Source organism: Taudactylus pleione, unplaced genomic scaffold, assembly GCF_031769625.1.
Source record: "Taudactylus pleione unplaced genomic scaffold, aTauple2 ptg000007l, whole genome shotgun sequence".
Lineage (NCBI taxonomy): Eukaryota > Metazoa > Chordata > Amphibia > Anura > Myobatrachidae > Taudactylus > Taudactylus pleione.
Window position 1 is genome coordinate 12,132,686 of NW_028284410.1, and position 26,128 is coordinate 12,158,813.

At 44.2% G+C, this 26,128-nt stretch overlaps 1 protein-coding gene across 2 annotated transcripts; it reads left to right on the plus strand.

The window, feature by feature from the left end:
• Positions 1-26,128, plus strand: CDCA8 (cell division cycle associated 8). Of its 2 annotated transcripts, none has more exons than XM_088460513.1 (11): positions 1-247; positions 3,441-3,549; positions 5,389-5,517; positions 6,432-6,472; positions 7,893-7,959; positions 18,412-18,488; positions 20,406-20,476; positions 21,916-22,008; positions 22,754-22,880; positions 23,034-23,117; positions 25,944-26,128. In XM_088460513.1, the coding sequence occupies exons 2-11, from the start codon at positions 3,453-3,455 to the stop codon at positions 25,974-25,976; spliced, it is 819 nt and encodes a 272-aa protein (XP_088316639.1). In that variant the 5' UTR covers positions 1-247; positions 3,441-3,452; the 3' UTR covers positions 25,977-26,128. The 2 variants fall into 2 exon arrangements, with proteins under 2 accessions (XP_088316639.1, XP_088316641.1); XM_088460515.1 differs by lacking the exon at positions 1-247 and adding an exon at positions 348-427.

Genomic DNA, 26,128 nt, shown 5'->3' on the forward strand with positions numbered 1-26,128 from the left:
AAAATACATGTTTAGAAAACGGATATTGGACTGAAAATTTTTGCATTACTATTGGTTGGCAATCACTCGTTATCACCTTCGTTGACATCCACAATATGTCCGCCTTTCCGTACCCGGCACCGCCCCTTGTGCGCACGTGACACGGACAGCCGTCTCTGATTGGCTTACTGCTGGCGGCGGCTGATTTTGAATCTATCCCGTAGGAAAGTATACTCTGTAACCAGGCGGTGTAGAGCGGGCGTTGGAGGTAAGAGCCACGGCCCGGTTGCGGGCAATGAGTAATACATAGTAGTTGTGTGGTGGCCGGACATAGGTTCCGGCATATTGCCGGAACCAGCCTTGTCACCGACAGGCAGAGAGCGCATTAGGGGGAATCCCGGTCCATACGGGTTCATCCGCCTGCTGGCAGGAAGTATATTAGTATGAAGTCAGTACCTCTAATTCTACCTGTAGAGTTTTAGTTCTCTTGTATATTTGGGCTACTCTATAGAGGTACAGCGTTTTGCTTCTTAGCAAAGGGCATTGTGTCCCATCAGGGGGTAATAAAGGGGCACTGACTTCTTAGGGGGCATACTGCGAGATGACACATTCGTATATTCACTTGACCTGGGTGCCCCTGTGTTAGGTGGGTGCTGGGGTGCTCCTAATGTTACCAGTACAGTATGCAGTGAGTACATACATCCAGTGTTGCCAACTCTGAAATGAAAAACAAGCCCAAACCAACCAAAAAAAGACCAATTTAAGGTGATGGGTTGGTGTTCTAATGAAAACCGCAATCTTTATTGTACATATAAAGATCTATATGCAAACAGGGTTTTACTCTGCTCTATGAATCGATCCCATTGTGTGGACTGCGAAGTAAAGTGCAGGGCACTCTGGGCCTGATTCAGCAGAGGACGGAATTGCAAAGCCGTATACAAGCAGATTTGCAATTCCGTCCTTGTTAAAATGCAACAGGAGGTGTCTGACACCACCTTACTGCATCTGTGATACCAAGGTCGCAGTCTGGAAACACCATCGCAATCATTGGTCAGGCTGCGGTAGCTTACTGCTACCTGGTCGGGTCCTGTCAGCCTGCGGGGCCAGGAAGTTTGCTGTTCCTGTTCCCGCACCGCCCTGCAAACACTTCTGCCTGTCAATCAAGCAGAGGCATATGGGGGCATGCATGCGATATCGCTCAACCTGTTCTCTACATGCGCAGAACAGGTCCTGTGCATGCGCAGATTTCCAAATATCGGGAATCTGCGATCAGCAGCGCACTAGTGTCACTGCTGAATCAGGCCCTCTGTGCGTGGTAAAGTGCAGGCCAAAAGGGTAATTTAAACAAACACCTCAAAACAAAATAACTGGTCTATAGAATCAGTATGCTAGTTGCCGTTTCTATGTGATTACACTTGCAGGTAGCACCACTGTTATAGCCATTTATTAATAACTAGATCAGCATTAGGACTGCCTGGTATAAGAGGAAAAAAAGACACATGGGAATTTGTAACTTCTATTGATCATTTAAACAAGTCATGTTTTAGTTAGCCAAAACTATATAACTACATATACAGAGAGATAAGCCGGGTACACACTAGACGATGTGTGTACGGAGTGATGTTGGATGCGGCGGGTGTGCTGGCATCGGTAAGTGCAAACACACTTGCTGATGCCGGCAACGAGGGGAGGGGGTGAGGGGTATGCTGCATTCGGCAGCATGGCATCGCTAATGGTGCATATACACGGTCAGATTTCTCTTCAGATCTGAACGATAACTATTTTAAAAATCGTTCACATCTGTAGGAAAATCTGACATGTGCAACAATGAACGATGCGCGTTCCCGTTTGTCAGATAACGATATCTGACATCTGATGTGTTTGCAGTCAGTTATGGACGATTTCCATTCATTTTAATACTGTCAAAAATCGTTCAATTGTTTGCACTTCGTTCAGTCGTTCATCTGACATATCTGACCATGTGTATGCACCATTACGATATCCCAATATTGGACTGCATGTACAGACGACTAAGTACGGTAAGTGCATTCACATTGGACGATTTGAACGATATGTCGTTCAAAGATATTGTTCATATCGTTTTAAAAAATCGTCCAGTGTGTACGGGGCTATAAATAGATAATGCAGAGAGACAGATAAAAATAAATTGATGGGTGAAGCAGATATGTAGCATGTGCTTACCTTATTAGTGATACCTGGCTACAAGCAACCATAAAAAGGAAAGAAAAAAAAAAAAAGCCCAATTCCGCTTGTCATAAGTGGACTTGGCAACTATGCATACATCTACCTGATGTTTTTGGGGTGACTCAATTCATCACAAGGTCCTGTAGGAGTCTAGCACGAAGACCATCCACAGGCTGTTACTAGTATAAAAAAAATATATATATATATATTTTTTTTTTTTTTCAACATGATACCACGATTTCGTGCTGAATGGAACTTGACCATCTGTGCCTTTTTTTTTTTTCTTTAATAATTTGAAACCAATTTTCTGTTACAATGTAAAATGTATTTGCTTGCTATGTGTAGGAAAAGGTATGAGACAACAGGTGGGGGGTGGCGCTGAATGTTTCATTTGTACTTATCCCATAATTTCTGATGGAAGCCCTCTATTGTGACTGTTCAGCTTTATGTAGTCTGCAGTCCTTATCTCCTCGAGTGCTGATGCTGGGTGACCTGATGCACTTAAAAAGTGCCACACATTACCCTTAAGGCAGAAGTTCCCAAACTTTTTTGAATCATGGCGCCCTAGAGTATCAGCATTGTTTTCATGGCACCCCTAAGCCAAAAGTTTGTTGTTGAGAAATTCAGAAAAAATTTAGTAAAGTGAAGTAAATTGTGGTGGTGGACAGGTTTGCGCTTTTTTTTTGTCCACATATTTACATTACATTAACCATAAATAATTTGATTTGGTGCTGGATAGTCAACCTGAGGCACCCCTGCAAGTGTCCCGAGGCACCCCAGGGTTCCACGGCACACAGTTTGGGAACTGCACGTGATGCTGCCCTGATGCACTAGTTGGTGCAGATTTCTGGTCGCACCTCAGGAGGGTGCATGCACAAATCCACTAGTCGATGAATAACAGCTGGGGCAATTGAATAGCCCTGGGCAACCATCCTGGGGGTTTAACAAACTCTCACTGAATTGAGAACCCTTCCCCCAGGATTTTTTGTTAGGGTGTACAGCAGGTAAGAGCTGGGTGCCGCAGGTAAGATGTGGTAGACAACAGGCCCTTGGATGTGTTTTTAAAAAAGTAAATGTGAGGAAAGTGTTTCTAACAAGATCTCTGTAAGGTAACCTATATAATTGTATAGCACAACAAATAGAAAATGATTCCTTTATCTGTAAGCAGTTTGAAAATATAGGTAAAAAAGTGAAGATTAAATAAAATGCTGTGACTTACAGTCATACTAATTCAGATATTTTAAATTGATTCTCAGGAACCTCCAATAATGGCACCAGGGAAGAAAAGAACCACCCGTGCACAGAAAAACCGCACTGTGAAAAATGAGAAGCTAGTATCATTCACCAAGGACTTTGACAGTCATGGTAGAGTTGTGTTTCTGACTCCACAAAACGTTCTGGGCAAGCTTTCATTATGTAGCGTTCTCGCTAGGCTGTTTCACCGGGGTGCTGCACCCTGTCATTGGAGGCAGTAATGGAGGTAGGCCGGACAGCGGCAGTACAGTACTATGCTAAGCTCCTGGTGACAGTAGAGGTGGGTGAGGTCTAAACTGCTGGGAGCCTGTGCTGTGCTCAGACAGATGGTAGCAGGGAAAGAGCCCTAAGGTGACAGCTCCCAGAGATTATTGTGGGATGACCTGGCCCGTTATATGGGTCGTAGTGGCCAGTATTGGCGGCTCTTTCAGTGTACAACCACGCAACGACAGGACTGAGCTGGGCCACATGTACCTGTCTTATTACACAGGGCGTGGGGTGTCTGGGAGCCGGGTCCTTTCTGTTACCCTCTGTGATGTATATAGTGACTTTAGTTTGTTACTATGTGTGGTGTACATGGCTGTCACTATAGTGTTTCCTTGAAAGTGCCAAACACCACAGAGCATCCCCAGACACCTGTGTGCCACACACCACATGTATAGTGCAGTCTCATAACTGGGCACATGTATATTGCAGCCACATCCCTGGGCATATGTATCCTGCACTTACCGTGCAGCCACTTTGCTGGGTACATGATGCTTACAGCATGAACATTTTTAAGCATAAATTATCAGGCCTACTATGAATTTTATGCACAATTTCTAATCACTCCCACTAGGCAGTTTTAGCGCGATGCCATACCCTGCCCGATTTTGAAATGCCATGCCTCGTTCCTGCCGCTGCACCTTCAGCAAGAGCAGTTGTGCCCTCCTAGGTGCCTGGCACCCTGCCCTACAAAAAAATATATATATCCTAGCGTGAACACTATAGTGTACTGAGGTGTTAATTCTTTATGTGTAAGGCAGTATGGAAAAACATGTTTATCTTGCATATAACCGTGGATATGGTTTTTGTTGGGGTTTTTTATTTTTATATATCTGCACTGGATGTTGAAATGCCATGACTTAATACTTGAGTCTGGGCCTCAAGTCTACAGTCTTAACCTGATTTAGAAGAATTGTTCATCCTGAAATACAGCTATAGTAAAAAAAAAAGATACGGTGTCACGAGAATACTACTGTCATATTTACAAAGTGTGTATTTTAGGTGGCCCTCCACTATGTACTGACCTTTTAGTTTAGGTGAAGGTCCTATTCCACATTGTCAGCCCTTACCATTAGAATCTGACTACTTTGTCTGTGGTTTTCTCACACTGCAATTGTGCTGAAGTTACCTGGGCATACACTATACAATTATCTGTCCAATCTGGCTGGTTGGAATGAAAACCTGGTAGTGTATGGGAGCAAATGACAGTCGATCATATGGTTTTAAACACTGGAAAATGGACAAAAACAATTGTTCAAATTGATTAAATTCGTGTGTTTTAACAAATATCTGACAGATAATTGTATACTGTATGCCCAACATTAGCTGAAGGTTATCTAATGATGTGACGTACTGTCAGTCTGTTCATGCCTTGAACTTTAGTATGCAAGCCACTTACAGGTGTGCGGAATACTGCAACTAACAATGCTGTATACAAGTATAGCAGTTGCAGCATGAGAAACATCACTAGAGCAAAGACCTTGTGGGCTTTTGCAAGATTGCATGTGTCATGGAGAGTTGAGTATGACCCCTTCACTGTCAGTACATGATCCTTCTTGTTTTAGCATAAGAACTCTGGCATTACCTTACTCATGTTAGCTCTCACTCATTGAAGCATAATGAATTGTGATTTGCAGTGAACCGTGTATTCTGGCAATGTTAAAGCCGTTCTGTCTTTTCTTTCAGTCAAGGCTGCAGTAGAAGAATTAAAAGCAAGTGTTGTGAGCAGCCTGAAAGAAGTTGATAGTCTGTATAATATTGAACTTATAAAGCTACCAGTGGCTATCAGAGAGATGTGCTGGATTGATTTTTTTGGTAAGATTTATTTTGCATTTCTGTTCTTAATGCATGTAAGAAATCTGTAATTTGTTATGTTATTGCCAAAGACGTTAACATTTGTCCCATTCTGTATGTCTGAGCATGACTTTATCAAATTGCTGCAGAGTTTTAAACTTTAATACATAGTGAAGGCAAAACACACCTTACTATACAGCTTTATATATACCAGCAAATGAAGTATGTACAAGTAACAGATAAACAAATGTAAAGGTCAGTATAAAGTCACTTAATAGGGCTTTAGGTGGTATGCAGTTTACTTGTCAACAATAAAAATGTTGACAAGCATTATGGGGACCTCGGAAGGCAGGCATCTAGATGTTGGCAAGTGATACTTTAAGCATTTCACGTGTGCCGCAGTACAACTGTAACATGATTTATTAAGTGTACTGCAAGTGCGCATGAAATGCTTAAGTTAGCATGTAATACTTGCCTGCCTTCCGGGAACCACTTATTGCCTGTCCACATTTTCATTGTTGACAAGCCATATGTATCCTGGCTTTGGGCCGCCACCTATGTCCAAAACAACATGTATGTAAAATGTCTTTTCCATTGTTCTATTATTAATTGTGTAATTAATGCATAAGTCACACCTGTCGCTTTGTGTGACTTCTTTTTGTCATGTGGATTTGTTACTATTAATTATGCGATTGCCATTTCTTTGCTGTTCCATCACTGTCACTAGGTGACGTTTACTACAGATCCACCTAAATGAGGATTAGCAAATTTCCGTTTAGAGGTTTGTGATGGGTTTTTAAAGTGCATTCTCTTTATAGATCATAGACTTTCTTAAATGTAGCTCTATTGCAAGTTTTTCAATGTTTTTAAATTAAAAATATTAAAATGTTTTAGGATTCTTTACAGTTATAACCAATTTTCTTCTTACTACACAGCAAAAGGAGGTAGCCTAAAAGCTTTAGAGGAAGCTGCAAAGGTAAGTTCAGTGCAACTGGTAAACTAATTGTCTCATGCTAAGCATGAAAATGTATATACTTCCATCTTGCAGTAATTCATACATGTTATAAGTATATTATATTAATAGTATTTGTCTTTAACTGATATTCTTTATTCACCATCAGTAAGGATGTAAGCTACGTGTTTGCAAACCATTTTTGTACTGGAAAATTGACACTCTGAAGTTGTATACATGCAACATGGCATGTGGTGGTGGTTTTCCTAAAATTGCAAAGTAACAATAAAAAGCATCCATAGAACAATATTTCTTTGTGCAAGAATTTCACTGCACAACTGATCGGTCACATTTCTCCCCGAATCCCCCACCCCCGCGCCCCACCCACCCAAAAAGAAAAAACTTGCCGTATACTCTGACAAACAATCCAAGATTAGTGGTAAAATCATTGATTCAGCAAAGACTTTACTGATTGCTATATTGCAACTTTAGCTGGGTCTTTTTAAAAAAAAAAAAATAGTTCAAATGTAACTGTAGAAAGGGTGCTGTTGTCCATAGCAACAGATCAGACTCTAATTGCTATGGGTATGGGTAAAGTACTTTTTTCAGCTGTGTAAATTTGACTTAAAGTTACCCATTTCGGCCCTGTTTATAGGTATTTTTTTTTAGTTTTTTCTGAGATTCTTATCAAAATAACAAAGCTACAGCTCTGCCGTCAGAGGTTGGCTGACTGGTTACAGTCACGGGATTTTATAAAATTCTACAGGCACTAATTAACTTAGAATAGTGCAAACAGGGCATCGGAGAAGTGGGTAGCTAAAAGCCCACAATTTTACTGGTTGGTACTAGGAGAGATTTATAATGAAATGTTATGTATGGCTCATCCTGTCATATCTTATTGTGCAGAAAAGAAGTAGTGGATTGTACATACTCCCTTTCCCCAGTACACACACTGCAGGCTTTTTACGAAGTGCTGTATTAAGAAACAAAGTTTGACAATAATTAAGGTCAATGACAGCCAATTATAAGCTTTTATGATATGGATAGCTAATTTTAGTTCTTATTTATAATGGATATGATGTTCTCTGGCTCAGTGTGGCCAGCTCTAGAGTTATAATGTAGCTGCCCTAAAAGCTATTACAATCACACTCTACTTGTCTAAAGTAATTAGTGTTCTTTAGATAAACCTGTTATCCTTGCAGTGTAAAACGTTGTTTGCCATGCAAAGCCTATTATAATATCCTTTGACTGGGCTCTAAATTGAGAGTTAGAAAAATAATAAATGGTAGAGCTACTTTATATTTTCTGCAGTGTAATACTTGGCACCTGCTAATTCCAGACCAATGACCTGTCTGCTTCTTTTCTTGATTGGTCAGTATGTGCATTGCTGTATATAAGCCACAATAAATACTCAGTTGTTTTGTCATGGGTCTGTTTGCATTAGGTGAATGTGGACATGGAGCAAATAACATCCAACGTTACTCAAACACCCTTTAAGCCTGCCAAGAAAGGTCCGTATATCTTCGCCCTCTTTCCACTCTATTATTCTCCTATTCTAAACCACATAGGAAAGACTGCAGATTTCAGTAACCCATCTTGTTTTTTGCATAAATCTGCCTTTCCATTGTTTGGGAGGGCAGAATGGGTTCCAAACAGTGTTAACTGGTCCAATTTGCTTTGCTAGAGATTATATTATCATGAACACTATCCTGGGAACTGTGGGTATTAATGTTTAGTGTTGTATGTATGTGTATATTGTTTTGTTGGTGAAGGGCTTTTTATGGTATTTACCACAGAACTTCTATTAAGGAAATGAGGCCCATGCCTATATATATGTGTATATGTAAGGTTGAAATGGGGGCTCCAAAGTCAAGGTATAATTGAGGGTGCCAATATATAATAAATGTAGGAGATCATTGAATGATGCTTAATGTGACATTGGATGTGTTGTCTAAAATATGAGTAGGAAATGTAAAAAATTAATAAATAATTGCTTAGATTGAATAAATACCATCCAAATATCTATGAAGCCCAGCACTGTGAAGGTGACGACGGTACACTGACCAACGAAAAAGTACAAACATATTGGCCCCCACCGGGAAAAAAAAAAAAATTCCCCAACAGAAAAAAGAAATGAAACACGCTGATTAAAATTCATTGCACTGCAGTCTGCCCTGCTGTGTCACTGCATCACTGGAGCGGGAGGCGGCATGCAGCTACCTGATGTCATGACAACGCAACACCGTCTCTAGGTCGCGCCAGGATCAGGCTGCATCTGAGACACTTGAAAAGTCCATCGCTGCCAGGCTACAAGGACGCAGCACGGTGGGTGCAGGCAGACTCTCATCAGAATTTGTGTGGCCCAGTATAAATTAAACAAGTAGGACTCCCCAATCAGCGGCACATAGATGGGGGGAAGCTGGCAGATGCTCACAAAGGCTGGATGACAGAGGCATATATGGGGAGGGTGGGTAGAGGGACAGATGGGGGATGGGCAGAGGCACATGATGGCAGGCAAAGGTACACATGAGGGTTGGGGCAAAGGTACAAGGGGCAGATAGACATATATGCAGAGGCACACATGGGTAAGGGGGTTGAGAGAGAGCAGTTTCTACTTCAGGGTCCACAGGGTTGACCATAGGGTATAGCTGGATCTGGATCCACGGGCACCATGCAGTTAAAGCTTTGCTGCTCCCAGGATGCACTTGGGTCCGTCCTCTACCCCGCCCCCGAGCCACAGCACCTCAGTTTTAGTTGGTGCCCGTCCGGAGTCGGGTCACCCTGGGCAGTGGGGCTGCATAAGTAGCCCCATAGCCTTATTTTTTAAAGAAGATTTTATTTATTTATTTTTTTACGATCTTCAGAGCGGCAGCATCAGACTGTCCATCTGGACGTCCACGCTGCCGCTCCAACAGCCCCGCTGGCGCTGCGACGCCAGTACTGATCTGGGGACCCCAGAGTCAGTACTAGCGTGGCTCCGGGAGCTCCCACTGACTGCTGCCAGATTCTACGGGGCCAGGTAAGCCGTGTGCAGCACTTTGCGCTGCGCACGGGGGAAAATTGCAGTCTTCATCCGCCGGTCTCTGGGGACAGATCGGCGGCACTAGTTGCGGCGGCGGGCTCCCCCTTCGTGGCATACCCTGCGTGACCGCTGGACCACCAGGGAGTAATGGCTGGACAGGAACCAGCGTCCCTGGGGTTAATCACTAGCCGGGGGAGGCAGCCTTCCCTGGTTTAGCGGCTCCTCCCCTCAGCCCAGCGCGCCTTCTCTCATGCATGCTGGCGTCGCTGGGTTGTTCCTGCTTCGGCCACTCCTCCTCAGAGCTCTCCGGCGGCCATACTCTCGGTGGCAGCGCAGATCTCCCATGCGGTGCATGGACCGGTCCCCCTGCGTACCTCTCCCCTGCAGACGGATTGTGTTCGCAGCGCTATAGCCCTCCCAGACACTGAATCTGGGAGGTTGAGTGTAGCGAAAGGTGCAGTGAGTATAACTTCCTGCATGGTATGTGACTTTTGCTAGTGCTGCTGTCTGTGCTTATTTATTATTACTGTCAGCTTATACCTATCCCTTTACTTCTACTGCCCGCAGGTGCATGGGGGAGGGTGTTCTCTCTGTGTACCTCACTTATATAGATCTACGTATTTGTGAGGTCTGTCACATACAGCGGTGTGCTACACAGTACCATATTGTGGGCTGTTCGTGTTGCATACGTGGGAGTGCGTGGGTGTTTTACGCCTCACCTCTTTTCGGTGATACACTTTTATTGCAAAAGTTTTTGTGTCATGTCTGATGAGGAGAATGAGCGCTCCGTGGCTCCTGTGTTGTTTTCCTGCCGGCGCTGTTCGGCAGGGGTTGATGGGGTGGATTTGTCTCAGGACGTTCTGTGCGGGCAGTGCCAGCTGGTACCTGGTCCCTCTTAACCCCCGGTGGCGTAGGATCCTGCTTGGGCGATGTTTACACAAGTGCTGGCGTCGATCACGGACCGGCTTGCGGTCCCTTCTAGGGCGTTGCTCCAGCCTACCATCCCCCGTTCCCCAGGGGTTACGCATCTGGTGCAGTCTCCTCCCGGGTCTCAGACTGTGGGTCCTTATGCGGGATTGCCTGTATACGTGCAATCTCCCATGGTGACGCAGCAGTCAGTGGTACCCTTTCAGGGATATCCTCAGACGGTACCCCCTCCCTGGGTGGATGTCCTCTCCAGCTCTGTTCAGAGCCTGGCGGCCTCGTCATCGGCTTTTCAGTCTATGTTGCACAGTGATTTGCCCCCAAAGGCGTCCAAGCGTCCCGTCCCGGCTTCACTGGCGGCGCAGTTCACGGACACGGACGTGTCTTCGGATGACTGAGAGATCCATGAGGACTCTGACTCGGATGCCGGGGCCCAGGAGGTGGAGGCTAAGTCCTCCATTAATGTGCCGGCGTTGGTTAGGGCGGTGCGGGCCATCCTTCATACAGAGGAGGATGCTCCGGCTCCCAGGTCAAAGTACCCTAATTTTAAAAAGGCCAAAGTAGCTTCGACTGTTTTTCCCCTGTCCGACCAGTTGACAGATCATATGGCAGGGGCCTGGCAGTTGCCCAGCAAGAGATTACAACCGCAGAAACGGTTGGCTTCCAACTATCCTTTTCCTGAGGCTCATTGCAGGAAATGGGAAACTCCGCCTGCGGTGGATTCCCATGTCACCCGCTTAATTAAAAGCGCTACGTTGCCTTTGACTTCGATCCACTCCCTGAAAGATCCCACGGACAGGAAGGTGGAGACTTGTTTAAAGTCTATCTACTTTCTCTCTGGGGCTGTGGCCCGTCCATCTATGGCCATCTCTTGGGTGGCTAAGGCCATCGAGAGCTGGGCCAACACTTTAGAGGATACCTTTCCAAATGAGGGATGCGGCTTCCTACATTGGGGAAGCATCGTTGGATGCTAGCTTGCTGACCTCTAGGGTGTCAGTGGCAGCTGTGTCGGCGCATCGGTCCTTGTGGCTGCGGTCTTGCAGAGCTGACGCAGACTCCAAAAAGGGCCTGGAGGCCTTACCTTTTAACGGAGAGTTGTTTTTTGGTCCAGACTTGGACAAGATAGTGGATACTCTGGCTAAGTCTAAATCAGCCTTCCTCCCTTCGGCTTCTGCACCTACCAAAGTCCGGAGCTCTGCCTTTCGGTCCTTTCGGGTTCAGGGCAAGGCAAAAGGTCAGTCCTTCCCGAGGCAGTCGGCGACCAAGGCCGCTTCTAAGCCCAAGAAGCAGGCCTGGAGTGCCAGACACCCTTCTTCCAAGCAGGAGGATAAACCTTCTGCCTGATGGGACGGGCCTCCCTCTGGGGGACCCCAGAGTGGGAGGCCGACTTCTTCAATTTGCCCAGTGCTGGCACAATACCACCACGGATGCCTGGGTTCGAGAAGTGGTCTCCCAGGGGTACGCCCTGTCTTTTCGGCACAGACCGCCCCACCAGTATTTCTGCACGAGTCCTTCTCTGGACAAGACCAAGGCTTTACAGATTCAGGAGGCTATAGAGTCCTTGCTGAAAACAGGGGTCATTGTTCCCGTTCCTCAATCACAACGAGGGACGGGGTACTATTCTACTCTGTTTCTGATGCAGAAACCCAATGGTTCTCATCGCCCTATACTCAATTTAAAGTCTGAACAAATGACTCAGAGTTCCCAAATTCAGGATGGAAACGTTACGTTCCATCATTCTGGCGATGGAACCTGGGGATTACATGGTGTCCCTGGATATCCAGGACGCTTACCTCCATGTTCCGATAGCACCTTCGCACCAGCGGTATCTGAGGTTCGCTATCCTTCAGCATCATTATCAGTTCCGGGCGCTACCCTTTGGTCTCTCCACGGCACCGAGTGTGTTCACAAAGGTTATGGCAGTCATGGCCGCACATCTTCGGAACCAGAATGTGCGGCTGCTGTCGTATCTGGATGACCTGTTGCTGGCGAGCTCCCAGGAGGTACTGCTTCAACATCTCCACCTAACGATCGCTTGCTTGCAAGCACACGGGTGGTTGATAAATTGGAGAAAGTACTCCCTGATTCCATCACAACGGATTGTTCATTTGGGAGCCCTGCTGGATTCTCGTCAGCAAAGGATCTTCCTGACTCCGGAGAAGGTCTCCTCCCTACAGCTGCGGATACGCAGTTGCCTGAGCAGTTGCCGCCTGTCGGTCCATTCGGCTATGAGAGTTCTGGGGTGTATGGTGTCGACATTCGACATGGTGGAATTTGCCCAGTTCCATTCCCGGCCCCTGCAGGTGCTGATTCTATCGGAATGGAACGGGTTACCTCACCTGATCCGCTCTCAGATGCTGGTGTTATCCCCGGAGGTTCGGCTGTCTTTGGCTTGGTGGCTTCAGACAGCTCATCTGATCGAGGGGCGCCCCTTTTGTGGATCCCGGACTGGGTCCTGCTCACGACGGATGCCAGACTCCGGGGTTGGGGGGCAGTGGCCGGCTCAGTGTCGCTTCAGGGTCATTGGTCTGTGGAAGGAGCTCTTCTCCCCATCAACATCCTGGAACTGAGGGCAGTATACAGGGCCCTGCAGTCTTCCAGCCCCACTATTCACGGAATGGCGGTTCAGGTGCAGTCCGACAACGCCACCACGGTGGCATATATCAACCACCAAGGAGGAACTCGCAGTCGGGCAACGATGTCGGAGGTGTCTCGCATCCTTGCGTGGGCGGAGTGCCACATTCCAGCGATCTCGGCAATCTTCATCCCCGGAGTCCTCAATTGGGAGGCGGACTTCCTCAGCCGTCACGACGTGCATCCCGGGGAATGGTCGCTTCACCCAGAGGTGTTTCAGCTACTCGTGGACAGATGGGGGCTGCCGGAGCTGGACAAGAGACGCAGGCGCACATGTCTGGTGGACGTGCTGTCGGTGAAATGGACGTTTCACCTGGCGTACCTGTTTCCTCCGATATCCCTACTTCCTCGGGTCCTGCGGAAATTCAAGCAGGGCGGCGGCACACTCGTGCTGGTGGCTCCGGCGTGGCCCAGACGTCCTAGGTACTCCGATCTGAGGAGCCTCTCCATCGACGCTGCGTACCTTCTTCCTCAGCGTCGGAACCTGTTGTCTCAGGGGCACTGCCTTTACCCGGATCTGGGTCGGCTGTCTTTGACGGCGTGGCTCTTGAGACAGCCGTCTTGAGGTCTCTGGGTTTCTCCAGTTCGGTTATTGGTACCATGCTCAGGGCACGGATTTACCACAGGGTGTGGCGCACTTACTTTCAGTGGTGTGAGTCCAGAAGCTATGATCCTCAGGTGTTCCGAGTTTCAAGAATCTTGGAATTTCTTCAATCAGGTTTGGACCTCGGCTTACGCCTTGCCTCTCTGAAAGTTCATGTGTCCGCTTTGTCCGTGTGGTTCCAACGACTGATTGCTACACTGCCAGATGTTCACACCTTTTTCCAAGGTGTTCTCAGGATCCAGCCTCCCTTCGTGCCTCCTGTGGCTCCTTGGGACTTGGCGGTGATGCTACGGTCCTGCAGAGTCCTCCTTTTGAGCCTCTTGAGTCAGTGGATCTCAATTGGCTGACGTTTAAGACCGTTTTTCTCCTGGCAATTGCTTCTGCCAGGAGGGTGTCAGAATTGGGGGGCGCTTTTCTGTCGCCCTCCTTTTCTGATTTTTCACCAGGACCGAGCGGTGCTCCGCACTCGTCCTGAGTTTTTACCTAAAGTTCCATATCAATCAGGAACTTGTTGTGCCAGCTTTTCAGTCACCTGATCTTTCGGCTGGTGAGGCTTCCTTAGATGTAGTCTGGGTGCATAGAATCTATGTGGAGCGGACTGCTTCGGTTAGGAAGTCTGATTCATTGTTTGTCCTCTTTGGTTTTCACAGAGGGGTTGGCCTGCCAACAAACAAATGTTAGCTCGTTGGCTTTGTTCCGTTATTTGTGAGGCTTATGCACAGGAGGGTTTACCTGTGCCGGCCTCTGTTAAGGCTCATTCCACTAGTTCTGTGGGTCCGTCTTGGGCTGCTAGGCATGGCGCCTCTGCTGTTCAGCTGTGTAAGGCGGCCACTTGGTCTTCAATTCAGACGTTTTTGTGGTTTTATGCGTTTGACACCTTCGCCCCTCAGGATGCATCCTTTAGGCGCCGGGTTCTCCTTTCAGTACAGGAGCGTCCCCGCCCTTAGTTGAACTGCTTTGGGACATCCCCCAAGGTCAACCCTGTGGACCTCCTATGGACCCTGAAGTAGAAAACAGGAGATATGGTAAGAACTTACCTTTGTTATCTCTGTTTCTACGAAGTCCATAGGGTCCACAGGGCGCCCGCCCTGACGCACCTGGCTTCAAATGGGCTGTGTGGCTGGTCACCGGTTTTCCGTCTCCCATTTCTGTGAGTATGGTTTCTTGTGTGTTCCAGTCTTCCTTCTCTCTGTTTAGTCTCCTCCTCTGGCCTTGGCTGCTTACCAACTGAGGTGCTGTGGCTCGGGGGCGGGGTATAGAGGAGGACAGACCCAAGTGCATCCTGGGAGCAGCACAGCTTTAACTGCGTGGTGCCCGTGGATCCAAGTCCAGCTATACCCTAAGGTCAACCCTGTGGAGCCTATGGACTTCGTAGAAACAGAGATAACAAAAGTAAGTACGTACCATATCTCCTGTTATGTGTGTATGTATGTACGTATATATGTATGTGTGTATGTATATATATATATATATAATTTATAAAAAAAAAAATGTGTGTTGGGGCCAGCTATATATACTCACCAGGGCCCGGGTGTGGTGAGCTGTCTTGGGACGTTCCCTACTCACCACACTGAGCTCCGCACGGCAACTGCACTGTAATGACAGGCAGCCAATCTGATTCTCTGCTTGGCTGCCTGTCACAAATGTAACTGTTGCCGGGCCGGCGAGTATGGACAGCCGCCCGGCAGTCGTCTGGCAACTCTCCCTCCCCTGGAGTAAACATAACCGGGTCCCAAAACACTCCTGGCGTTCCTGGGTGCGGGTCCCGATGGTGGGCGCACAAAGTCTGCTAAGTGGTGGCACCCTACAGCAGCCACTCTACCTCAAGCCGGCCCGGAGCATCAGTCTCCCGCTCACCATTAAACCCCCACCCGCCTACACTCACTGGAGGACACTCACTGTCATCACGCCGGGTCATGTCCCTGTAATGCCGCAGCATGACATCCAGCAAAGGTGCCAAAGAAGTCTCTTGCAATGCTTGCCTGACTCCGCCTCTGGTTTTTATTGCCTGCAGCAGGGCCAGGGTCACCATCATTTAATGAGCAGCCAGGGATTGGCCGGGGTCGAGCGCTTCCCTGGGGACCCACCCATTCTTAAATAGTGAGTCCCCGATACCAAGTAAAATACGCGCTATAGCGCATATCTGTGTCCTCTGATACTGAAATGTGACAGGTTGCGCTGACCTTTTTATATAAAACGTCAGTGCAGCACGACTTTAGGCTGCATCGTAGTGCCGTGTGGCAGGGAAACTTTTCTGGACAGACTGTCTGAGAGATATAGCATGGGGCAAACAATGGATAGTCAGCCAACTACAGACATGCTTGATTTCTGCCTCTTAGTTTTGCACATTTCTGTGCGTGTAGGAGTAACTGAACGACTGTTGTTTGCTCCCACACAACAAACTATTATTATTTAAGCTGGTTTGAACGGCTTTCGTTCCATGTATTGCCACTTTGAGAAAAATAATAAAGTTACTTCAAATGTCTGAACCATGTTAGATTTTTATGACCCATGTGGTTCATAATTTCCTTCATCTCCTCCTAAAGTAGTAAGTGACACTTGAACTGGATATCTGGAACAAATCTAGAAAAATATACAGCTCTATCTTCATTCTCTTCCTAGTGATTACAGATAATGTAATCAAGATGAAAGTTAAACAATTAAATTGGGTAGCGCCTATTAACAATCACACATGTTGAAATACCAAATTATCTCAGAGCAACAATAGATCCAACTCATCACATGAAAAAATTAAAATGTATTACACTAAGCATAAAACATATAATAGAAAAAAATATTAAATGCATACAAAGTGAGAGCAAACTCAACAATAGTAGCATAGGTACATACAGTATATCTCACAAATACCGATATCTCAGTTGTGCAAATAAAAAACCCTTTGGTGATCTGTATATATTCTTGGGTCCATGTCCTATGTCCCAGTGGGTCCACTGGCAGCAAGGAAATCCCCAGTTGGTATAATTAATACAGCTGCTTCTTATACCAACTGTTTTTGAGTCTGCTCTCACTTTGTATGTATTTAATATTTTTTTCTTTTATCTGTTTTATGCTTAGTGTAATACATTTATATTTTTTCATGTGATATGATTTGGATCTATTGTTGCTGTGAGATAATTTGGTATTTGAACATGTGTGATTAAGAGGCGCTACCCAATTTAATTGTTTAACTTTCATCTAGATTATTCTAATAGGGTAGTGGTTTAACCTGGGTTGGCAGCCTCTCAATCACTACTGAGTGGGCGCGCTTTACGAACTTTCTTCTAGATAATGTAATCAGTCTGTCTTCTCTTCTCTTTAACTTCTGTGAGAGTGTTACACCTGCAGTTTTAGATTACGCTGATAAGCACCAGGCCCATTCATGCCGTCTAAAGTTTTTCTGAGGCTGTCTAGTCTGATTCCTGCAAATGGGCCAGATCAGTCGCTGACTTTTGTTGTACAAATATCTAAGATTTGTGGAATTGCCAGGCTTTTTATTCCCTTTTAATGTGCCAACATACCATTTTTAAATTGGTCATAAAAAAATCTTGCTACCAGGCCAAAGGATGATTAAAGTGCTAAATAGAAATCACTACTACTGGCTGACAGGGCCTTTTATAAATACATAAATAACATCTGTTTCTCTGCAGCTTTTTAAAATGATATAATACACTACCTACTGAATGAGGAAAATAATTAGTTTATAGGCCTCTAATTTCAGTCCATTTATGCACCGTTTATTCTACGAGTGTGATTTTTCTAACTTATGTACCTACTCAATTGGGCTTACTATTCATGATCTTGGATCTTTTGTATTGATAGAGCAATCGCCCATCAGGGGTGTTAAAAGATCTTCCACCTCACTGAGTCAGTCTACTAGTGCTAAGAAAGGTAGGTCAGTGATAGACTTCTGTAGGTCAGTTGTTCTTTTTCTATTCTTTGTCTATGTTAAAATTGGTTACTTAAATGGTCTGAAAAGACCTCTTCTGCAATGGTTGTGAATCGGAGTTGAGCCTCCTTTTTTTTTTTTTTATTTCTGTACTGACTTACACTCCACCACCATCTTGTTACACGTTGGGCAGTCACAGCCTGAAAATAGAAGAAATATGCATGCCAATATTCTGATGCTCAGAAGGCAGATGTATTATTAAGAAAAATCAGCAATAAAGGGACGATTTATCATTGGAAGTAGGAAGTGTAAAAAGTAAAGTGATCGCCTACATGATCATTTTACTACAGGGTTCGGATACATCAGTGTTACTGTGCATGCACTGTTTGCAATAATCGCTTTTAATTTGCTTTGTTAATATCTGTTATGCTGGCTACACACTAGATGATATTTTTGAACAATTTGGCTGATTCTGATGCATTGGAACGGCAAATCGTGTTCAAATCACGATCCCGCCGCTCACCTGTTGCATCCTCAGATCTTTTGTACATGCAGAAAGGCCCCCGCCGTCACTCCATCACTGCCAGCATCGATGCAAGTGCCCCCGCTGGCATCGGCAAGTGCATAGTCTAGTGTGTACCGGCCCTTAGAGTGTGTGTATTGGAATGAAAGTACTTTCTTGGCACTTGTATTGTGTGCACATTTATATTTCCTCACAACAATATTTTCAACGTAGATTTGTCCAATGGATGCGATAGTATTCTAGAAGTTATTCTACAGTATGTAATATTTCACCATACAAGTCCGTGATGCCATAAAATAGGGAGTAGTTAAAATAGGGGTATTACAAAGCGATGTGATTAGTTACTTATCTGAGTTATTATTTCATACAGCAAAAAAAACAAAAGTGGACTCCATTGAAGAGGTGGAAAACCTTCCAGTGAAGAGTGTTCTCAGAACAAGAACAAATGTGAGTCTTTTTTTTAGTAATCCTTTATGATGGTCTTTGTTTAGCACTTACAAGTAATGAGGGTAAATTTAGCACAAGACACAATGGACCTGATTCTGAGTCTGGCGCAGCGGCGATGTTGGACGCAGTGAAGTAATGTATACGAATTGCACTGCGGATGTACAGAGTTGCAGTACTAATTTAGATGCACAGGAGCAGAAATGTATGGTGTATTCCTGGGAGGTAACGGGTTGTCGAACAGATGCACAGTGTTGCTTATAGTTGTGTTCGTAGATGCAGAACCATTCACATAGGAGGCCATGGATAATCTGCACCTGCCATATGGCTGTTGCAAGTTTCGATGGTGCATCTAAAGACTGGCGTCTCAGTCTTTAAATACTCGGACACACGGAAGGGGTTTGTACAGTAGAAGCATTAGCATGCAGTCACAGATGCGGCTATGGCAAAAGACACACACACGGGCACTGCTGCGTACAACTCAGAATCAGGCCCAATGTATTCATGTCTGTGAAACGCACATTTTAATAATTTCAGAAACCCTGTTTTGCTATCTGCAGTCTGACAGAAACATTGTTAGCAGAACTTTTATCTGTTACATTGATACATTTTATAGCAATTTTTTTGATATGACAAACATTTTTATTTGCTGCCTTATTAGTTTTTGTGTTCATATGCAGTGTACCCAAACATCACTCATGTTGAAAACTATTCATAGCTAACACAATTAATACAAATATTTCCAAATGCCCAATTATTTTGATTTATTAAACTTATTATAACTCATAAATATATTGTAACAATTTCATTTTATTTCATAGTTTTCATTTAAACCATACAATGAATTATTCCAGTAGCAAAGTAGAGCCAGTATCCAATACTTCCAATGTCTCTGATTTTAAAGTATTAAGGTGCATACACACGTAACGATTTTTTGAACGATTTGTCGTTAACGATGTCATTATCGTTCAAAAGAATCGTTTAGTTTCTGAGTTATAATGATGAACGATAATCGTTCAAGCATGCTCCCGTTTGAAGTTCATCGACCATTTCAGACTGTCCAACATAACAATTTTCATTAAGGGAAGGAACATTTTTCGTTCATCGTTGTAAAAATCGTTCATTACACTTCAAAAATCGTTTTCAAGGAAAAATCTGACAATGAAATGCCAAAAGAACTCCATACATGCTTCAATCTTAAGGAGAAACTGAATACCGCAGCATATACAGTTAAGCAACAGGGAGTCCCGTGACTGTTTGTGTTGACTGAAATCACACAGTTCAAAATGATTTATCCAAGAACATAATAAAGTGGAAACAGTAGAAATTACAATAGTGGGTCACCATCCATACATGCTGGTTCTCTTTGAGCGTGATTAAAACTTTGTGCACTACATCCTGATGCAACGTTACAGGAGCCACCTAGAATAATACCTAATAATTTTTAAGAAATAATTAATTCTTGCACTGGCATTTCTGCATATACTAATTGCTCATACTATGTACATATACTTGAAGCTGCACTGCCACCTAGTAATTTTACTAACGTGCCCTTTCTCTGGTTTTTCGTGCGGAACTGAAAGAAGAGTTTTGTTTGCTCTTCCCAAATCCCTTTCACAATCTTTTGAAAGTTTGTTGCCTTTATTGAAGTAGTCCTGCATAGGGGTGGATTAGTAAAATCTCTTAACAAGGTAGTAGTCCAGCTTTAATTGGTTTGGTATTTTCATGCCAATTTCAAGTAGACACTTTAGAGTAAATGACAGTAAGAGAAAGCGTAACTGTGCATAAACATGGTTATTTTCTTGGAACTGCACATCACTGCTATTAAGTACAATGTTTCTCATGGTATCTCTTAATTTTGTTAGTATGACTTTGACTTTTAGTTTTGTGAAACTTGACGTCTGTTCTGCACATCCTCAGGCAAAAGTTTCCACCAAGAGAGTTGGCATTACAAGGAAAGCAAGAGTTTCTGCTGCAAATACATCTAAGGGGTAAGATTGTGGTTAGTTTTGGTGTAGACAAATACCACTAACTGGCATTTCATATATAGCCTACAGCTTTACACTGCTCAGATTTTGATTATTTTCACAGGCTTGAATTTTTTTATTTCCAATATGTAGAGTAAGCTAGAATGCTACACAATGTTTATTTCTGTAACTCTAGTAGCCATAAAATAGTCTGTACTGAGATTACAGTAGTTGTTGGAGTAGTCCTATTTATGGACACATTTTAAAATCTTTTGAAATGTTCAAAGATGCACATTCAATACAATGTAAGAGCTATTTGACGAATCGTTTGGCATCGTATTGTGTTTTTATTTATTTTTTTGCATGACTTTTCTTGAGCAATGCCAGTATGACCACTCTCATAGTTAGGGCAAACTAGACCATACATAGATAAATACATACAATGTAATATTTACTATCACTTGTGTATGTTTGAAGGAATGTTTTGATACTTTGTAAACACATTGCCTGTGGATAGAGCAGCTGGTGGTAGAGGAATGTATCTAGCAGTGATAATCCTAGTTAGGTTGCATACAATATGGAATAGTGTTCACTCTAGGTCCAGCGCTGGGCAGGGCGCCGGACCTAGAGCAAGGGCACATCTGCCTGTGCCCTAAAAGGGGTGTGGCCAATAATAAGGGGCATGTTTTTAAGACTCGTCCCCTTTTCGTGACTCTTGGGGGCGTGCCCGGCACTTAAGGATATGCCGGGCTGCCCCCAAGCGCTGCTGTCAATGTAAATGGATGCTGGGCTCATGCGCCTAGCATCCATTCACCAGCAGTGACCACTGCACCGCAGTTTTCCCCACCCGCAGGACACTGCGACTCGGATGAGGTCGACACCCACAGGCTTTTCATAATAATGGTTCTATTACAAATGTATTTGTTAATGTTAAAAAAAATTAAATATACTTCTGTATTCATACTGTTAGGTATTTTTTATTAAATGAATTTCAGAGGTAAAAACTTTATAACTGTCTCCAAGCAACCACAGTATGTTTAAATATCTCAATAAGTGAATGTTTATCAACCCTTGGTGTGATTACCTCTCTCCCCTAATGGTTTCTTAACACTTATCCCTAGTTTCATGCAGAATATGCTTTCCCTACAAATACTTGTTTTACACGAAGTACAAAGAGGTTGCTTCAATTTACATGCAAGGTCCTGTCGTGAACTCGCGCGTATTGCCGCTGCGCAGATTTCCAGGCATGACAGTATGGAAATACTTTGCTCACATTTGGGGTGCGAGCTAAAACCAGAGGGTTTTCCCTGGCCAGATATCCCATGCTATTGGATAATTGTGTTGCCCCCAAAGTATTTTTAACCTCAAAGCTATTACTCATTCAAGAGTTGAATGATGGGGAGTTAGTATGGGGAAAAATGTGACATTTGGTTTTGAAGTTTATTTTTTTTGTATCCAATCAGTAAAAGAAGCCGTACAACACCTGCTAGCAGCAGATTGGCAGACTCGTCATTAGTGGGCTACACCCCAATGGTCACGCCCAAAATTGATACCAGGTAACTAATGTGTGTGCACCACTGTGTCATCCTTATTGAATTTTGTTCTCAGAATTTTTCTGAGTGTGATTTTTAAAATATTGTTCTAAATACTTGTAAATTATGTTCAACTGAACCCCCTCCTCCCTGTACCTGTGGGGCTATGGTTATCAGCACTATCTTAGATTTTAGGCTGGTTGCAGACGTGTTTTATCACCAATGTGCATTATGGGGTCTCTAGTCCTCCTGGATCGCATTAATGTGTTGCTCATAGATTTATGCTATCTTTCTGTACCAGCCCTGCGGTTTAACTGCAGCCAGAATAGCTCAGACAGCACTTCTTCTGTGTATGCTAGCACCATCTAATGCTTGTTGCCCAGGATGCATCACCCAGCGTTGCTAAAGTGTAGTTTGGTTTGTGTCCGCTTGATGCAGTAAAACACTGATCATTATAGAGATGATTAATCTCTGGTAAACAAATACTTTGCTCTTGCTGAAGCTCAGGTTGTACCTGGAACACAGCATGGTTTTTGTATGTGAACTGCCTTGTGTACTGGTGATCTTTGTTTGCATATTATGCCACAACCAAGTAAACTTCTAGCCATACTAATGAGCAGCTCCTATAATACCTGGCACAGTTTTGCAGACAGTGGGAATAAATTGGCACAGTTTAACCTTGCTGTAAATTTAAGGTTTTCCAACTGTAGTTAAGGAATATGTTCTCTCTCCTTTCTAACTTGTTTTGGTAAAACTGGTTTTGTTTTAGGCTATTTAGAACACCAGCACTTAGGACACCAGGAATGCAGGAACCAGTATATACTTTCTCAGCTAATGGAAGCCCCCTTGCTGGCATGAATGAATTGTTCATTAATGTACCTGCAAAGAATGGGAAGGTAAGACTATGTTTGATAGTAAATCCCTTGAATTTCTGCAATGGAGCATTTTTGGTTTATCTCCTTTCAAATGTAATGCCCACTGCCTATATTTATTTATTAGCAGTCACATGATTAATAGCATTGTATGTGAATTATTTTCTGATTACACAGAACATTCGTCTGACAGCTGATGACATTGATGTCAACCTAAGTAGTCTGGACCAGAGGGCATTGGAAAACATAAAGCTTTTATCGGTAAGTTGTTGTGTTTTTTGTTTTGTTTCCAATTACATTTAAAATATCATTGTGTAGTAAAACTACTTCCCTTTACAGTCTTGACAGCATTTCACTATATTATAGACAGTGCAGCTCTAATGTCTTATGTTTAATTCTATGGGAGATAACTGGTAGTGAGGTGTAGAGACTCTCTTCGAAGACTGGCAGCATCCGGGAGCCTACTCCAGGAACGGTCAGGTGGGGGCAACCTGTGGTAGGAGGCACCACTCTAGGGAAGGACCAGCATTACCTGGGACAGTGACTAGTACTGACTGCCCTACCAGTGGAAAAAGTCTACCTATTTCAGTAACTGGAGTGGGCTTGATTGTGGGTTGGTACAAGTTTCTACACACTCGTGCTGATTTTGGTCTGTCTGTTATGCAGTATTTACCTTCTCTGCAAGGGAGAACCAATGAAAATTTCAGCTGTTCGGGGAGGGTTATCCAGAAGAAAAGAAGCTTTGTCTGCAAACAACCCTACAATGGGCAATCTACCCACCAGTAAAGAAGCACACCCTGCTTCTTTACTGGAGCTTGTGGTTCAGTTTCAGTTCAGATTCCTGGGCAAGGGGCATTGTTGGTTGAAGATATAATTCTAGTTCCAATGGAAAGGAGGGCAACGGGGTTTTATTCAACCCTGCTCGAGAGCTACCATTGCCCTCTCAGATTCGCAGTTTGGGTCCCATTAGTTTTGTGCTCTTCCATTTGGTTTGGCTACTATTCCAAAAGCGTTCACAATGTTTGTGGCGGCTATGGCCTAGCTTCAGGTCTAGGGATTTAATGAGCATCCCTTATTTCTATGATCTCTTGATCATGGCTGCTTCAAGAACATTACAAGTTCTGAGGAAATAGGTTTAAACTTTCAGAGCTGTGCAATTTACAACATTTCACTCCATGGCACTCAAGCATATAAAAAGGAGCTAGTCGCACCCTTAGATGAGCAGACAAGTCATCTGTCTATTATTTGCCTAAGGGACAATGTTTTTATTTTTGGTGGTTTTGCCATGTAGATCTATATAATTGTGACAACAGATGCCAGTCTTTGGAACTGGGGACTATTGCCCTTCGTTACTGGTTTCATGATCGGATCTCCAGCAGAAGCAAACCATTCAAATCAACACTTGAGAATTAAGGGTAGTGTTAAACACCAGAGGTTCCCAAACATGGTCCTCAAGACACCCCAGCAGTTCAAGTTTTAGAGAGATCCATGGGTGAGCCAGGTGGTTATATCAAATTGACTGAGGTACTACTTAAGTCACCTGTGGTCAAGCATGGACATCCTTAAAACCTGGACTGTTAGGGTGCCCTGAGGACCTCATTCAGAGTCGGTCGCAAGCGCTGAGCGCTCACAACCAACTCGATGTTTTGCTCCTGCGCACGCGCAGCGGCTGCACTGCGCGTGCGCAAGCCCCGGAGCCAGAGAGGAACTATCTCGCTCCGGAGCTCTCTACAAAAGGGGCGGCTGTCGATGTTGATCGACAGCTCACCCCGTTTTGTAGGCATGGCGGCGGGGTGGTTTCACAAACGGAGGCATTGCTTAAGGAACGCCTGCCGTTTTGTGGGCGATCGTACTGACAGCAGTGATGTCAGTGGGGGAGCTTCCTGCTCGATCAGAGCAGGAAGCTCCCTGGGGCTTGCGGTTGCCGAGACCCAACCTTAGGGTCTCGTCGCAAGCCCCGATGGTCTTGACCATCGCGACCATCACCCTGGTCGGTCGCTAAGCTGTGGGTGGTAACACACAGCTTAGCTAGCGACCAAGAGGCCGCACAGAAAAAAAAGAAGCGCCCGCCCTCATTCAGAGAGAGCGATCGCTTCTTGCGACCGCCTCTGAATGAGGGCCTGAGTTTGGGTACCTCTGGTTAAACACTAGTTCACGGATAGCCCATCAGACATACATTGACATGATGGTATCTCGGCTAAACCACATTGTAGAGTAGTTTTGCTACCAGGCAAGGAGTCCGCAGACCTTTCTGGTAGACGCCATGACTGTTCATGAGATTCTGATCGATCTATGTCCGCCAGTAGCTTGCCTTATCAAAAAGAGAAAAAGGTTAAGGTGATGTTGGTGGCACTGGACTGGCCAAGATGTTCATGACACAAACACATTTTCAAGATATGTTTATTTAGTCGTCATGGTGTCTTCCTTTAAGGAAAGGGTTCCTAACCCAGGGGCCATTGTACTATCCGAGATTAGCATTTTTGGCTTTAAACTGTAACTGTTGAAGCCATGGTTCCTAAGAAGATGTTGGTCCTCTAATGCAATAGTTCAGACCATGCTTAAAGCTAGGAAACCTGTCTCTGCAAAAGAATAATCATAGGGTCTCGAGGTAGTATGGTTCTTGGTTTGAAAATATTTCTAACCACTGCTTTTCTTTCAGCCCACTTACTGCACGATGTTTTGGGTTAAAAATTAATTTCTTGCAGGTTTAGATCTCTGCTCTGTATTTTTGCAGAAAGAGTTAGTGGTGGTTCGTGCAATGCAGGCTTCTCCATTGCAATGCAGGCTTCTCCATTTGTGACGACAATATAGTCCTCCAATGTTTATCTTGTGACCTAAATTGTGTATTAAAGGCTTCTAACACCACCCCCCTAATCTGTCCAGCTGTAAGCTGCCTTTTATATTGCTGCAGTATGATTATTCTATGCATATGCATGTGACTTATGAGTAAAAGTTCTGTTTAAATTTATTTAAATATAAAGTGTTAACTGGATATGAAAACCACCCCTTCCATTCCTTGTATGTTATTACGTTTAAAACACTTCTGAACATGTTAAGTAATATGTACGTCTTTTTTTTTTTTTACAGAGTCGCTTGGAAAAAATGTGCAAAGATATTTAAAGTCACCTTTTATATTTTGTTTTTTATTTGTTTTATAGTTGGTACTGTTTTGTGTACCTTTATCTTGTAAATACTCATATTCATTGTTTATTATTTTGTGACTATCAGACTACCAAGTAAAGTTGAAACAAATAAAGCTTTCTGTAACATAA